This window comes from Ctenocephalides felis, unplaced genomic scaffold (assembly GCF_003426905.1).
Source record: "Ctenocephalides felis isolate EL2017-DRISC unplaced genomic scaffold, ASM342690v1 CF-g0.4_SCAFFOLD_01170, whole genome shotgun sequence".
NCBI lineage: Eukaryota > Metazoa > Arthropoda > Insecta > Siphonaptera > Pulicidae > Ctenocephalides > Ctenocephalides felis.
The window spans coordinates 44,908,898-44,926,408 of record NW_020537324.1 but is presented as its reverse complement, the minus strand read 5'-3'; the positions used below and the strand labels follow the sequence as shown (position 1 = coordinate 44,926,408).

Below are 17,511 nucleotides of genomic sequence, written 5' to 3'. Positions count from 1 at the left end.
TTGTCTGTGCTTTTAATGATTTTGATATCCAAGAAGCTGATAGAGTTATTTTGTTCTTTTTCGAAAGTGAACTGAATATGTTTGTTAAACGAATTGAATGAGTGGAGCAATAAGTAATTGCGTAATTTTAAAGCTTATTTTGAGCACTATAAAACCCCATTATCATATTTAGCCTAATATTGTTCCTAGAAAAATTTATAGAGCACCGATTTATTAGGATTTTAATTGATATAATTTTGTTCATTACATGATTTTCGTTTAAATGTATATTTCTAGAAATATTTGCAAAAAACGTTAAAAAACGCAAAAAACAACAAATTTTTAGTACGCAGTAACTTGAAAAGTAATTTTTTTTTGAAAAACATTATTAAACATTTTTCTCTTCTAATTAGTTTTTTTATCGATATCCGACGTTAGTTAGAAAGAGATATAATTGCACCACTGAAAAGGGATGTCATCCTCCCGTGAAGTGGCAAATGATTCTAAATTATTTTTTCTTTTAAACTTGAGAGTAAGATGAACCTAATTTCAAAATTTCATGTAAATTGGAGCACATTAAAAATATTCAGACCCAAAATGCTCCATTGTCTTTGGTAAATATTTCGTATCCAATGCCAAACATATGAATTTTTGACACAATGAAACTTCTAAATAATTGTTTGAATAAGTAAATTATTTTTGTATCGTGATTTAGTAAAGTAAAGCAAAACACGACTGCATTTAATAGTTAAAAAATAATAATCAGTCAAAGTGAATTATAGGCTAAGTTTGATGTGCGATCACTGACAGACGCATGCGCAGACTGCATCACCTGTCAGATGTTGACTGTAAATCTCTTATTATTTCAATTTTGGCACATCTCAGCTGCTTTTTGGCAATAATAATGTAGTCATTACATTTTTCTTATTCATAATCATAAATATATTATATTTTAATATTGTCTTAGCCTATAAGTGAATGAAATGTTTGGCAAATGACAGTCTTCATTTGTTTTAATGTCAAACCATGCCTTAAATATTTTCAAGAACAAACAATGATAAGCGTTTTTTTGTAATTTTTTCCATTTATTTCTACAATCTAACTATATTTCTATGAATCGAAAAATTCTAGAAAATTTCCCGAACAAACTTCAGGTAGATTCATGAAAATCCGAATTATAGTTTTGGAGGATTAACCATTCATACATAGTTACAGAAGAATTTTATATATAAGATATATATTGAAGTTGATGAAAATGAGCTTTATAGTTTCTAATACAAAATCTAAAAAGCGTTTCTCTGTATTATACAAACAAACAGAATCACGCTATAACATATATATGAATACATTTATGGTGAAATTTAAAAAGCATTGTATTATGTTGCAGTAGCTGAGCAAGTCTTATTAACTAAAACTTTATATTTAATATAATATATTCTCAATCTCCAATAAATGAAAAGAATAAAACTGTAAAAAAGATAATATCTGAAGAATAGAGCAAGTTTTATTACACTTTTAATCTTATATGACTACACTTATCAAATTTTTGATTAGTTCTTGATTAACACTTGTTAAGAAATAAAATAAATGAGTGAATGAACTGCATATTTGAATCTTAGAAGAATTGTTCAGTTAGAATCCAAATCATATTGATTATAATAGACAAATGCAAAAAACATAAAAGAAACCTAAAATCAAACATAATCTTAGAAATTGGGAATACGGTATATTGCAAGACACGCGGTATCCTCACAGATGAATATTAACTATGTGAATATAATTTTAAACGATGCAGATATTTTATTTAAAAACTGTCACACTATACATCATTTATGTTCGATTGAATTCTGGTTTCACAAAAACATTATTTTGTTCAAATGGCACAGCAATCCAACTATTCAATTCGATATATCTTCTTCTTTGTAGCGGACAGGCAATATAGTCACATTAATTAAATTGGAGATCTAACATTGGCAACGCGAAGAACCAAAAATATCTTAAATTATAAGATTTATATTGATTTATAAAAAAAAAACGCATTATTGTTCTTGATATCAAAGTATTTATTTGCAATCTCTAGTTTACTTCTCGTGAATTGAAATTGATAATAATGTTCGCATATCTTTACATTTCAAAGGCATTTTTTGGCCAAAATTTCTTTTTTTTCAATTTACATGAAATAATATTTTTTGAATATCTAAAATAATTTGGATTTTAATTTTAATTTTAGCTCAAATTTTAAAGCTCACATATATACTTTAAATGAATAATTTTACCTCTGCAATTTAGTTTATTAGTGCAGTAAATGAAGAGGAAAAAATGGTGTAACCTGTTATTTTTTTACTGTGCTCCAAATTGCATGAAATTTTGGAAATAGGCTAATCTTACCCTTAAGTTCAAAAGTGAACAGTTTAGACTCCGCCGCCACCACTAGAAGGGGTGGGAGGGTAATTTTATATTTACCTTGTATTTCTAGCCATTTTATCGCTAGAAAACGTTTTTAATATTAAAGGATACAATTGTAAAGTATTTTTTAATACATTTACCTTGCAATAAAATCATTTTCAATCCCGTGGAAATACCTAAAAACTTTTAAACGGCCTCTAAATTGGAAAAAACACTTAAGAATTAATTTCGGCGTGATATAATAAGAATTACGTATAAAGTTAATAATATTTTATATTTTCTATCTTGATTATCAAGTTTTTAATTTTTTTAGACCCTTAAGAACAATCATGCTAACTGTCTGCACACCGTGTACAAAATTCTGTACCATGAAGATATATAGATTTCATTATCAACGTAATATTACAAAATTTTGTGGTACACACACATACACATTAGAGCGGGTCGATTTGTATGGGTCAAAAAAAGTCGCTTAGGTAGGCACACATGATAAGGGTCGAAATTTGAAAAAGTCCATTTAGAGTGCCCCAATCGCGTCCAAATGTATGACCGACCCCCACTAACTGTGGAAAGCCGATTCACCCATGCCCCTGGTTCATCCACTGGGACCTTCCCTGAGCGGTTTTACAACATTCAACCCTTATTTTTGGGTCAACGTACGGGACATCAGAATTCATTTCATGCAAAAAATCTTATTTTGATCCCTAGTATCCGAAAATCATATGTGCTTAAGTGACCTTTAAATCGATCCGCCATACATCAATTTTTTCTAAGGTATGCCAAAATGTTCAAAATTTTCTGAAACTCTAAGATATATAAAAATTTTCATTTTCCATTTTTGCTATCGTACACACATTTCGCTTCAATTAAGTTATTGAAGCAACGCAATTAAATTATTGAGATTGAAAAATATGTATTGTGTGGATAATTATGTACTATTTTCTCATTAATTAAGTTCGAAGAATTTTCCGAAATTTTAATTATTACTGATACTTAGTATGAAAATGGATATGATTGATTTTACTAAATTGGTAATTTTTGTTTTAGGTTGGACACTGAGAAGTTTGACTTAATAAATGTAAGTAAAAATAAAATATTTACATCTATATATAAGGCTGTTAAGTACGTCCCGAGACAGGATAGTTACATCTATAAGGCTGTTAGGTATATCCCTGGACAGGTTTTCGGATATTTCGATTGAAACCAAGTGGTAGGGGTTTTGATGCCACGAAGACTTTTTTTTTGTTTTTTCGATCAATTTTAATTTTTAACTTCCCGAAGGAGAAATTTATGTTTTTATCAAAAAATTCGATTCGCTAATTTTATGCTTTCTCGACGTTTCAAGCCATTCTGAATCGAATGAGACCAAATTTGGAATAAGTATGTGTGTGGGTATGTCTATATGAACAGATTTTTTATTGTAAATCGACGTTTTCTCAAAAATGGCTGGACCTATTTCAAAAATTTAAAAGCCATTCGATGTATCTGGATGAGGAGGAATTTTCCAATTTTGTGAGACGATCGGCCGAGCCGTTTCTTTGTAATTCGCAGAAAAGTGAAAAAAAAATTTCACGTTTTAGCCCGCAATTCTGAATCGATTTTAAAAATTGTTCGTAAAATATTAGTTGGGAATGATACTGATTAGTTTTAGGTGAAAATCTACCGAGCCGTTTTCTTGTAATTAACTGTTTAAAAAAAAATAAGCTGATTTTTATGGAAGATTTTGGCAATATATATCATGGTCTTATCGAACTTACTAAAATTTTGATATTTTTAGTTTGGTTTTAAGATTTGGTTTATATTCATGAGGTACTATCTGCGGTATATGTTAACTTCTATCTGCAGCAATCACAACGAGTCCGTTGACATCTTTTATAATCACCAAGATAATTTTTTTCTCGTCTTCCAACTCGTCAAAGATCGAATTTGGGTTGTAGTCCTGCGCTATGAGCATTCTTTGATTCCCACTGATATGCTTTCAATCTTGTGCTCATTATTCTCTCTATACTCATATTCAACAACTTTTTACTGTTCTATACCTTGCCAGAATTGCTTTTACTATTTTGGACTTGCCACTTTCGGAATGAAGGCTGCAAAACTTCTCTATGCGGATTTACCTTTGATGTTCTTTAACTTATTTTAAGGTCAAATCGACCGCATTTCAATTTCAACTTTCGGTGGAGATCTGAATGGGATGTACTTCTTGTAGATTATATTATATAAAATGTTAATCATCATTTTGGCCCATGGACAGGACAATTTTCGTATTCTTCGAACCCCGTTTTCCTGCTGAAATGCATCCTGATATTTAGACTATGCTGTGTACCTGTGGACATTCATTACTCATTGGTTATTCGTATACCTACCTTTTCAGATTGTCGGCAAACCGTAGCATTTTGTTGAAATATTATTTATGATAGTTGTTTTCTGGCACCTGGACGCTGCCAATCAAAAACAAATGTGATACATGATTCGTACGAGCCCGTTTGATCAACATTATAATTAACTTCTTGTAGGGTAAGTTATTGTAATGGGCCGAAAATCGAAAATGAAAATTTTTGCATCTCTCGACGTTTTGAAGGTTTCTGAACATTTTGGCATACCTCAGAAATAATGGATGTGTGTGTATGTATGTATGTATGGATACAATTTTTCGGTCACGTTTTCGGGCACACGGATCAACCGATTTAAATGGTTAAAAAAACATTCGATTCCTATTGATAGGGAGATGTTCTGATTAGTTTTGGCAAGGGCAGGTCCAGCAGTTACGGAGATAAAGAGCAAAGAGTGCAGAAAATAGAAATCGAGTTTTTGAGAGAACGGAGCATCCGATTTGAATGATCTAAAAAACATTCAATTAGTAATAATTGGGAGAAGTGTTTGGGTAAAGGCAGGCCCAGCCATTTCGAAGATACGGAGCTAAATGTGCAAAAAACGGCAGTTTTTGAGAGAACTAAGCGTCCGATTTAAATGATTCAAAAAACTTTCTGCTTGTCTTAACAAAATAATTGATTTTGCAAAAAAAAATTTTGTTTAAATTTTTTTTTCAATTTTTTTTTCCAAAAAAAAAATTCTTTGTATATCCAAATTAATTCAGATTTTATTTTTAATTCTGACTATAGTTCTAATATACTTTAAACAAATAATTTCAACTTTGCAATTCAGTCTATATAATTCTTATAAATATCAGACAATGTTACAATATTTATTATAATCTATTTCAAACCTTCAGTATTCCTCGAACATTTCGTTACGGTACGGGAAGTTCCAGCAATTTGCCTTAAGGTACGATGCCATACGTCGTAGTTTAAGTCGTTTTTTTTAGTTGCCCAATTCATTTAATATTTTTGATACTAATATATGTATTAAATATAAATAAATACCACTAAGAAATAAAATATTATTTATATGTTTTCAGAATACAATATTGCCAGAAGCGGTGCAGTTTTGGCAAAATGCTCTTATGGTTCGTGAAACAAAGGGTGTTATTAGATTAAACAGGTATGAATTTAAACTATATATTATATGTTACTGTAAATAGTAATTTTACATAAAAATGTTGCTTAATATTTTGAATTGATGTTTAATTTTTTTTATTATCTTTAACACTTTACCAATGGCAGTATGAATTGAAGAAACATCTATAATTGCATTGTTTTTAACTTCCCGTAGGGCAAGTTATAGTAATCGCAAAAAAATCGAAAATGAAAATTTTTATATATCTTTACGTTTCAGAGGTTTCTGAACATTTTGGCATACCTTAGAAAAAATGGATGTATGTGTGTGTGTGTGTATGTATGTGTGTGTATGTATGTGCGGATACAAATTTTCGTCGACGATTTCGGGAACACGGGTCAACCGATTTGAATAATTCAAAAAACATTCGATTCGTATTGATAAGGAGACGTGCTGATTAGTTTTTGGCGAAGGCAGGTCTAGCCGTTCCAAAGATACGGGGCACAAAGTGCAGAAAACGGTAGCTCAGTTTTTGAGAGAACGGAGCGTCCGATTTGAATAACTCAAAAAACATTTCACTTCTATTGACAAGATGAAGAATCGATAAAATTTTCATGAAGGTAGGTCTAGCGGATTCGGAGATATGGAGGAAAAAGTAAAAAAATGAGCCATTTGGCGGTCAAAAATGATCATTAGACATATGCTCATAAAATTATCAGATATTTTATAGAGATTTTAACAATAAGTATACAATTTGTTAACATTCATATGGGTTCCGTACCAATGCTTATGCTTTAGACAGCGACGCGGCGCTTACGCGCTTTATATTTTGTCCCTATGCAGTTAAAGCAGTACGATTGATTGCTTTGAAAAGAAAGTTCAGATCTTCCACAATATGTCAAAATAAAAAAAAAAAAATTTTCAAAAAAAAGTAATTTTTTTTCCAATTTATAGTTTCTCAAAAATCTTATTTTTTCAAAGTAATTTTTTTTTCAAAAATGTTAATCGTTTTTAAAAAAATAATAATTTTTGGTACGGGAAGTTCCAGCAATTTGCCTTAAGGCACGATTCCTTAATTGCCTTAAGACAGAATTCCACTTACAGCTAGTTGCAAATGTGACGGTCGGAACTTCTCGTAATAATCAATTCATTCTTAAATCAGTTTTCAATATTTTGAATAATACTTAATGTAAACCGTTATCTACCACGCCCGGTTATTTGAACAAGAGCTTTTTTTCTGTTTTATAAGTTTTTATTCTGCTTTATTTCTGCAAAGATCGTTGTGTGAAGATCAAATTGATCGAAATTTTAGACAGTACAGAGCTTTGAGTAAACATTTATTTAGGAACAAATTAACAACTGATTTTATTGGGAAAGTAGCTTTTTACTCAAAATATGTCGTGAAAAATAAGGCCGTTCAAGCTTTTTGAAGATATAAATAATAAGACGATTACAATAATAAATATGATATTACTATAATCGTAAAAAAACCGAAAGTGAAAATTTTTGCATATTTTCACGATTCAGAGGTTTCTGAACATTTTGGCATACCTCATAAAAAATGATGTATGTGGGTTTTTTTTGTATAGAAATTCTGAACTTCCAAAATATTTTTTTAATATCAAAAATGATTCGGATTTTAATTTTGGTTCTAAAATTTTAAATTTCCATGCACGACTAGTTTTATCTTTACGCTGTTTCGTTTTATTTTTAATTTACTGTATTTTTATATTATTTGTAAATAGACCTACAGTTAAGATTAATGAAATAAATTGTTACAATCGATTGTTTTGTGATTACTATAACCTATCTGACAGGATGTTAATAGCTATTACCAATCATTGATTGATTTTTATTAATTGCTGATTATTTTTATTTTTCGAATATTTAATTATGGTAGGGGAAGTTCCACAATTTGTGTTAAGGCGCGATACCAGACACTTCGAGTTTAATTAATTTTTGGACACAATATTATTAAAAAGTTCATAGTAACTATATATAAATATTAATAGTGATGGTAAATCTATTAATTGTTTTCAGGAAATGTATATCTAGTCAAGTTTTCGTGAAGGGTTCACATACGCATTGCATATCTGCTTGTCGACCTGTGACAATGTGTGGTGAAGTTCGAGTTCCTGAAGATCACCTGGACGTAAGTTAGTATATCTGTCGCAATTATATTTTCTACTAACGATTTATTATTGCTAAGTATATTGTTTGAATAATTTATGCTACGTATATTTTTTCAAAAAAAAATCCATAATTAAATTTCTCGAAGACTCTGCATTTCAAAATATACTGATTATATTGATATAGATTTTAAAAATAGATAAGTATACATCTATGTAAATATTTATATGTATGTTTTTATAAATTTAATTCATTTTCAATAACATTTTTTTACATTTAGATAAATAGAACTCAATCGTGACGTATCAAAAGCACGACGAAGCTTTTGTTTTTTTGAAAATAGGAGGCCAAGCAACGTGTTGTTCAAAAAGTATTAATTTCGTAATAGGCGTTATTAACTTAACTTTTTAAAGCTTTTTGAACATATTGTAAATAATATATATATATATATATATATATATACATTGGTAAAATAATCAAATCAAATAATTTGATATTGTTTGAACTGTCAACTTCAAAGTGAATCGAATTTATTTCTTAATTTTAATACTTTAATTACTGGCACATCTTATGGGGCAATTCTGCCGTAACAGAGCTCATAAAATAGCATTGTAATGACAACGCTCTCGTATGCTTGTTCTTGGTATTGAAAATTATAAAACTGTTTATCCATTTGCCGTGCGATCAGGCGTATTTTACATATAAACAAGCGAGGAAGAATCTTATGATAATGGCACCATCTAGAATTCTGTTATCATACATTGATTGCTTCTTTATATGTATATTCGTATATGTATATGTATATGTAAAACACGCCTGATCGCACAGCAAACTAGTTGGGTGTATGGCATCGTGCCTTAAGGCAAATTGCTGGAACTTTTCGTACCGTAACGAAATGTTCGAGGAATATTAAATGTTTTCAAATAGATTATTATTAATATTATAACATTGTCTAATATTTATAAGAATTATATAAACTGAATTGCAAAGTTGAAATTATTTGTTCAAAGTATATTAGAACTTTAGTCAGAAGAATCTGAATTATTTTCGATATACAAAAAAAAATTTTTTTGGAAAAAAAAAGTTGAAACAAAATTTTTTTTTCCAAAATCAATTATTTTGTTAAGACAAGCAGAGAGTTCTTTGAATCATTTAAATCGGAGCTTAGTTCTCTCAAAATCTGCCATTTTTTACATATTTAGCTCCGTATCTCCGAAACGGCTGGACCTGCCTTTGCCAAAAACTAATCAGCTCTTCTCCCTATCAATAGGAATCGAATGTTTTTTGAACCATTCAAATCGGTTGATCCGTGCGCCCGAAAACGTGACTGGAAATTTGTATCCATACATACATACACACACACACATCCATTTTTTTCTGAGGTATGCCAAAATGTTCAGAAACCTTCAAAACATCGAGAAATGTAAAAATTTTCAATTTCGATTTTGGGCCCATTTCAATAACTTAAGTTAATAAATAGACATTTTCAAAAATTTTAATACCAAGAACGAGAACGAGAGCGTTGCAATGAAAACGGTATTTTATGAGCTCTGTTTACGGCAGAATTGCCCCATTTGTTTGTTTTTGTGAACAATTTTTTTTTTAGCGTTATCAAACATAACTTTTAGTACGTTTTCATAGCATTGGAAAGTGTTTAGTGATTAAATGCCTGAAAAATGAGACATTTATCCATTTGTTCAAACCAATCGAGACATAATGCTTTTATGCATTATTTTCATTACATAATTGTAATTCAGAATTATATTTATTAACTTCCCGTAGGGTAAGTTATAGTAATCGCAAAAAAATCGAAAATGAAAATTTTTATATATCTTTACGTTTCAGAGGTTTCTGAACATTTTGGCATACCTTAGAAAAAATGGATGTATGTGTGTGTGTGTGTATGTATGTGTGTGTATGTATGTGCGGATACAAATTTTCGTCGACGATTTCGGGAACACGGATCAACCGATTTGAATAATTCAAAAAACATTCGATTTGTACTGATAAGGAGACGTGCTGATTAGTTTTTGGCGAAGTTAGGTCTAGCCGTTCCGAAGATACGGGGCAAAAAATGCCGAAAACGGTAACACAGTTTTTAAGAGATTTTGAATTTGAATAATTCAAAAAACATTTTACATGTATTGGCAAGATGAAGAGTTGATCAAATTTTCATGAAGGCAGGCCTAGCGGTTTCGGAGATCTAATGAAAAAAGTAAAAAAAAAATGCCATTTGGCGGTCAAAAATGATCATTAGACATATGCACATCAAATTATCAGATATTGTATAGAAATTTTAACAATAAGTATAATTTTTTTTACATTTCTATGGGTTCCGTACCAATGTTTATGCGTTAGACGGCGGCGCGGCACTTGCGCTGTGACAATTCGTCTCTATGCAGTTCAGCAGTACGATTGCTTTGAAAAAAAGTTCAGAATTTCCAAAATATGTCAAAATGAAGAAAAACATTTTTCTTTTCAAAAAATAGTTTGTTTTCAAAAAAAAAAAAATTCTTTCAAAAAAAAAATTTTTTTTTTCAAGTAAAAATTTTTTTTTCAAAAAAAAGTAATTTTTGTCATATTCCTAGTTTCTCAAAAATCTAATTATTTCGAAGTAAATTTTTTTCAAAAATGTTAATCTTTTAAAAAAATAATAATTTTTGGTACGGGAAGTTCAGCAATTTGCCTTAAGGCACGATGCCCTAATTGCCTTAAGACAGAATTCCACTTACAGCTAGTTAAAATTATATCTATTTTTTTTTTATTCAGGTTTGTCGAACTTGCGATGTGAATGGCATAGATTGCGGCGTTGAACCCGGATCAAAACTCGGAAATGGAATACAAGATGCCGATTTCGTATTTTACGTTTCCGCAATGCAAACTGAACGATGCTACAAGGGTCTGACCGTAGCTTATGCAGCGCATTGTCAGCAAGAAGCGGCGCTTGATAGGTACGAAAAATTTTTATGCATGTTTTTTTCTCAGGTTAGAACCAATATTGGGTATCTATTTTTTAATAATTCTCTTCATATTGGTATTGAAAATGAAACTGAAGTGAAACGAATGTCTACGAACATCTGGTTAAATTAAGAATTTGCTTATGAAGAATGAATTTTATTTGCTTGAGGTACATTACTAAAGATGTGAAAATTCTGGAGGTACTTTATATTTTGTTTGTATTTATTTTATCTAACTTACAATTAGATTTCAGCAAACAATTAGTTATAATATAAAAATTGGTAAATAATCAAATCAAATAATTTGATATTATTTAAACTGTCAACTTCAAAATGAATCTAATTAGATTTTTTTTATTAATATTAATCTATTATGAACGAGCGCATTTTTTAAAACTATGCCGTAGGTCGACGGAAGAATTTAGGAGCTCCATTTCCAGGGCGATGGAAGCAAATCATATCAAAATCGGCCCGACGTGAATGTGTTAATATTGCTTTATTAGTTTTGAATAGAATGGAATTCTACTAATATTCCTTGTTGAGCAATATATAAATTTATTTTCTAAAGGCATTTGGCCAATATTGAAAATTAAGAAAGAAAGCTCAATTTTTTTCTAAAAACGTCATGATTACGCGTATTAAAATATTTACAATATAGCGAGTATGGCGACATTCATTTGCTAAGGGCTAAAAGTCTTCGTATTTTATCCAATATATCGTTTTATACTATCAACAATCATTTCGAATTTTACCTAAAAATAATATTTTTTTTACCGATCTTGATTTGTGATAATGGATATGATTAAATGTTTCATTAATACATTCGGGTGAATTTCATAAAAATTCTAAAAATTCCTACGAGCTGGTATCGTGCTAAGATCTAAGTGGTTAATGAACATATTGTGGCCAGGTAGTATCAATCCTAGTGTACACCACCCTTACTCTTAATCTGGTTTCTTGGGGCCCAACAGGAACAGTTTTTTAAGGTTCAGCCATTAAGAGTTTTTCAGTCAAGTGGTGGATACGTTTTCCCATGGGCGACCACCTTATGATACTTTAGTGTTAGTTGTGAGTGTGTTGTGCTACAAGAAGACAGGTCCAGCTTAAGGCCAGATCACATATTATTAACTATAGCTAAAATATTATCCCCCATATTTCCACAATAGCGTACTCGTCACAATATGTTGAAAACCTATTACGGCTCCCAAATTATAATTTTAGCACCTTCTTAATATATATTTAATAATGTTTATCACAATAATTAGTAATATATTTATTTGCATTGCAGGCCGATTGCTGGGCACGCCAACTTATGCCCGGAAAGTATCAGTACTAAACCCCAGGAATTGGCAACGCTTTTGTCTACAGTGAAACATGAAATTCTGCACGCATTGGGTTTCTCTGTGAGTTTATATGCGTTTTTTCGGGACGAATTTGGCCGACCACGTACTCCACGTAAAACTGATACTGGAAAACCATATCTGAATGAGAAGTAAATTTATGTTTTAATTTATATGTTTAGTGAAAATATTGTTGTAAATCTAGCACTCTAGAATAAAATTTCACTTTCTTGATTTTTACACTCAGAAAGCTAGAGTGACAATGAAGAATTATGAAAGTTCTTTCATAATTCATATGACACTTCAAAATCTTCTTAAAAAAATGAATTCATAAATCATACATCTAATCTAATACAGCTCAACCATTAATCACAATACATGCGTTATTATTTATCTTGATAACTATTGTTAGATGTAACAGGATCTCATTTTAATTTAGATTTTCATTTATAGGTATAACACAACAATGCGTAATCGGGTATAGATAGTTTTATAATAAAAATGCAAATAGAGATTTTGCGTTTCCAATGGAAAAGTTTGTGTACATGCGAAAACATGATATTAGCTATTTTTATATATATTTGACACCAAAATTAGAAGTAGTTTGTGTATCGATTTCTAAAATTGTAATGCCATGCAATGAAACTCGACATGTACTCGTCCGGTTTAGTTTCCCGTGGCAATCGGCGGAGGCGTTACTTCATAATTACCCAGTAACTGTAAAAAAATTGTCCATGTTTCAACAAAAAATTTTGGTGGAGATCTGTTGCTTTCTAGGGCTCAGGAAAAGTTAATTTCATTATAAATACTAGTGGGGCGCATGGCATCGTGCCTTAAGGCAAATTGCTGGAACTTCCCGTATCAAAAATTATTATTTTTTTAAAAACGATTAAAATTTTTGAAAAAAATTTACTTAAAAAAAATTAATAATTTGAAAAACTATAAATTTGATAAAAAATTACTTTTTGTTGAAAAAAAAATTTTATTGAAAAAAAAGTTTTCTTTATTTTGACATATTTTGGAAATCCTGAACTTTTTTCAAAGCAATCGTACTGCTTTAACTGCATAAAGACGAAATATCAAAGCGCGTAAGCGCCGCGTCGCCGTCTAACGGATAAACATTGGTACGGAACCCATAGGAATCTAAACAAAATTTATACTTATTGTTAAAATCTCTATAAAATATCTGATAATTTGATGTCCATATGTCTAATGGCATTTTTTTCCTTTTTTTATTAGATCTCCGAAACCGCTAGACCTGCCTTTATGAAAATCTGAGCAGTTTTTCAACTTATCAATACAAGTAAAATGTTTTCTGAATTATTAAAATCGGACGCTCCGTTTTCTTAAAAACTGAGTTACCATTTTTGGCACTTTTTGCCCAATATCTTTGGAACGGCTAGACCTGCCTTTGCCAAAAACTAATCAGCACGTCTTCTTATCAATACGAATCGAATGCTTTTTGAATTATTCAAATCGCTTCATCCGTGTTTCCGAAATCGTCGACGAAAATTTGTATCCGAACACATACACATACACGCACACACACACATGCATACATCCATTTTTTCTAAGGTATGCCAAAATGTTCAGAACGTTTTGAAACGTATAGATATATAAAAATTTTCATTTTCGATTTTTTTGCGATTACTATAACTTGCCCTACGGGAAGTTAATTAATCAATGCTTGGAATAATGCGCTTAGCACCGCGAATAATACTTACTATTCAGCTTACAGAGGGACATTATTATAAAAAATATTATGATTTACACATATCGTTAAGCTCATATTATCATATCATATTCCTTTAGAGTAATACCTCTTACATTAAGATTTTACTGCAACAAGGTCTTTGCAAATTAAAAATATGAATAATAAAATTTATAGATACTATAAATCAATTTATAATAATCTATTTGGAAATATTTAAAACAATCATTATCAATCATCGATCAATCTCTATTGATTAGTTGTGTCTTTTTTTCCTTGAATGTTGTGCCAGCAATTTGCACAATTAGTTAATTGCTTATTTTCTTCATAGGTTGCAGATTCACCAGTGGAGCAATGAAACAATAAGGCGAATTCGAAGGCAAGGTTGGTCTGTAAGAGGAGGTACGGTTACACGTTCAGTAGATGTGATGGTTACACCGCGCGTAGTGAAGGAAGCACGAGCACATTTCGATTGTCCACAACTTGAAGGGGCAGAACTTGAAGACCAAGGCGGTGAAGGCACTGCACTCACGCATTGGGAAAAACGTATACTTGAGGTGAATTGTCGAACCTAATAATAGTGATGTAAAGAGTCTTAGTGTAATTCTATCAACACGTTGAGCACGGTATTGGTTTCTAGTGACCGACAGTCAACTTCCGTATGGCCGGCGTCGGTACCTGAGGACCGACAGTCATCTTACCCTATGGCTGGCGTCAGCCTCGAGGATCGGCAAAAGATTTTTTTCTTAACATAGCATGTGTGATCTATAGTACAAATTAAATAAGTTTTAATGTAATGCTATCAAATATAATTTTAATTAAATTTTTTGAAACATTCTAAAGAAAAATGTGTTACATGGTAAACGTTGTCAGCTGAACGGAATGGACGGAAAATGTGGCGCAGGGCTCAAAATGTCAACTTCTCGTAAGTTACAGTAACCACAAAAAATCGAAAATGAACATTTTTACATGTCTTTACGTTCTATTTTGGAATAGCTTAGATTTTTTTTTTTTAATTTCAATAATTATTACAACTGCTAATTTATTAACATCAAGTAATATTGATAAATAATAATATAAATTTAAATAAATAAAAGAGCAAAGGATAAATTTACATGAAAATAATATCCGTAATATGATTTAATGTAAAATATAAGCAAATAATAATAAAAATAAGATTAATAAATAATATAAATAAAATTTCAGAATAATAAAAGAATACTAGAAAAATAATAAAATATAACAAAATAACAATAATAGAAATAGTAAGATAATAATAATAATAATAATAATAATAATAAAATAATAATAGTAATAATAATAATAATAATAACAATAATAATAACAATAATAATAATAATAATAATAATAATAATAATAATAATTTACAAATTTATAAGATCGTTTGGAATTTTTCGTTTTAGTCTTGTTGGGCGCGCTTCTGAGTATACTTTGTTGACCAAGTAATTTGGGTGTTCGTCTATTCTTTTTTTGTAGTTGATTGTTTTTTGTTGAATTTCTTCATTTACTGTCATTATGTTGCTGTCCTGGTGAATCAGCCAGTTGGGAACGTACCTAGGTGCATTCAGTGCCTGCCTTATGATCTTGTTCTGCACTCGTTGAATAATCTGTAGATTGTTTTTTTTGGCGGTGCCCCATAGTTGAATCCCATAAGACCACACTGGTTTAAAAATATATTTATAAATAATTAACCTGTTATTTGTCGATAGTTCGGAACGTTTAGGCATAGCTTAGATAAAATAAATGTATGTGTGTGTGCAGGTGTATGTGCGGATACTAAATTTTATCGACAACTTCGGGAATGATTCGAAAAATATTTTGCTTGTGTTGATGGTGCATATAGGTGAAAGCTCCTGAATTAAAAAAAATCGTAAACAGACACGTAAGTTGTTTATAGGATACGCCCAATTTAATAAGTACTTATTAATTTACAGTATTTACAATAATAGGTTTGTAAATATTTGAAACAATTTTCGAATAAGTTAATTATTGAATCATTTTTATTGAATATTAATAATTTTTATTTCTCGAGTTCTAGAAATTTGCGTTAAAGCCTAATGCCATGCAATACTAGTTTTCATTTTATTCTGAAATTTAGAGCACATGGCAGGTACATTATTAAGTAGGTAGATTTAAGAACTTTTGAGAGAGTTTTAAATTTAATTTTTTGGAACTGCTAACTAAGTAAGTGTGGATTTTTTTTAGAAAATCAAAGACAATTTTTTAAATAACTTTATTCTGTAATGCATTTGCTATTTTGTTTAATGATTTTTTGACATCTTTCAAGAAGTATCATTATCTCACCTTCACAAAACTTCTGGTTATTAGCAAGAAACTGAATCAGGTACAATTTGACACAAATAATTCGAAACAAAATATAATCAGAAGGTGTAAGGTCAGAACTATGTGGCGCTGCCACTGTAGCGGATGTAGCATAACATTATTTATTTATTAGTATTTCACATCCGGATTACGTATTAAAACTAAAACTCAACTGAAACCACCATATAAGCTTGAAACCGCACTTACTTAGTTGCCAACTGATGATTACAATAGCGCTTAAATTCTACATTTTGAGAATCAAGTTTTAAGCTCAAATATTCTTCTTCACCATAATAGTTTATTGACAAAGATTTCGAGGATCGATAGCTATGCTTGATAAATTATTATTACAACTATACTATATTCTTAATTATAGAATGAAGCAATGACGGGAACTCATACCCAAAGTCCTGTATTTTCGAGAATTACGTTGGCTTTGATGGAGGATAGCGGTTGGTATAGAGCCGATTACTCGTATGCAGAACCTCTGAGTTGGGGACGAGGACTCGGCTGCGACTTTGTAATGAAGAGCTGTAAAGATTGGATTAACACTAAATTAGCAAGGTAAGAAATACCTGTCTAGCATGATGTGTATTTTTTAATATAATAATTGTGGATTGTATAGGTATTATGTACGCATATTAACACAATGTGACAATACTCTTAAACTAGTTGAAAGTGCATTTAGTCTTAAGGCAAGTTGCAAGAACTTCCCGAAATGTGTAAAAAATTACTTAATTAATTCTTTAGAAGAAGCAATTTGATCTATCTTTTACAATATTTTTTTATTCTATAAATTATTCAGAAATAAACATTAAATTAAAATAAACTAAATGAAAAAAAAATTAAAAAAGGTGAAAAAATTTTAACGAGTGCATTGTGTTTGTATGTAATTGTATAGATATGGAAACTCGAAGAGTTTTTAGTTTTGTCATTGGTTGAAAGAGTGAGATAGATAAACATTAGTGGCGCTTTGGCCGGCGGAAAAATTTCGAAGTAGAGACATTGAAAATATAGCTTGTGGATTTAAGCTGTAATCATTAAGCAAAATATTTTTTTTTAACTAATAATTACAAGGCTCGGTAGATTTTCATCTAAAATTAATCAGCATCATTTCCAACTAATATCTTTCGAACAGTTTTTGATTTATTAAAATCGATTCGGTAGAATGAGCTTAAATGTGAACGAA

At 30.3% G+C, this 17,511-nt stretch overlaps 1 protein-coding gene across 1 annotated transcript in view; it reads left to right on the top strand.

Moving 5' to 3' along the window:
* The window catches only part of LOC113367297 (leishmanolysin-like peptidase), an 80,465-nt gene that overhangs the window by 44,826 nt on the left and 18,128 nt on the right, over nt 1–17,511 (top strand). The window contains exons 3-9 of the mRNA XM_026608913.1: nt 3,433–3,463; nt 5,804–5,886; nt 7,882–7,993; nt 10,741–10,922; nt 12,217–12,420; nt 14,311–14,536; nt 16,699–16,886. Coding sequence (XP_026464698.1) covers nt 3,433–3,463; nt 5,804–5,886; nt 7,882–7,993; nt 10,741–10,922; nt 12,217–12,420; nt 14,311–14,536; nt 16,699–16,886 — 1,026 coding nt within the window. The remainder of the gene's footprint in view (nt 1–3,432; nt 3,464–5,803; nt 5,887–7,881; nt 7,994–10,740; nt 10,923–12,216; nt 12,421–14,310; nt 14,537–16,698; nt 16,887–17,511) is intronic.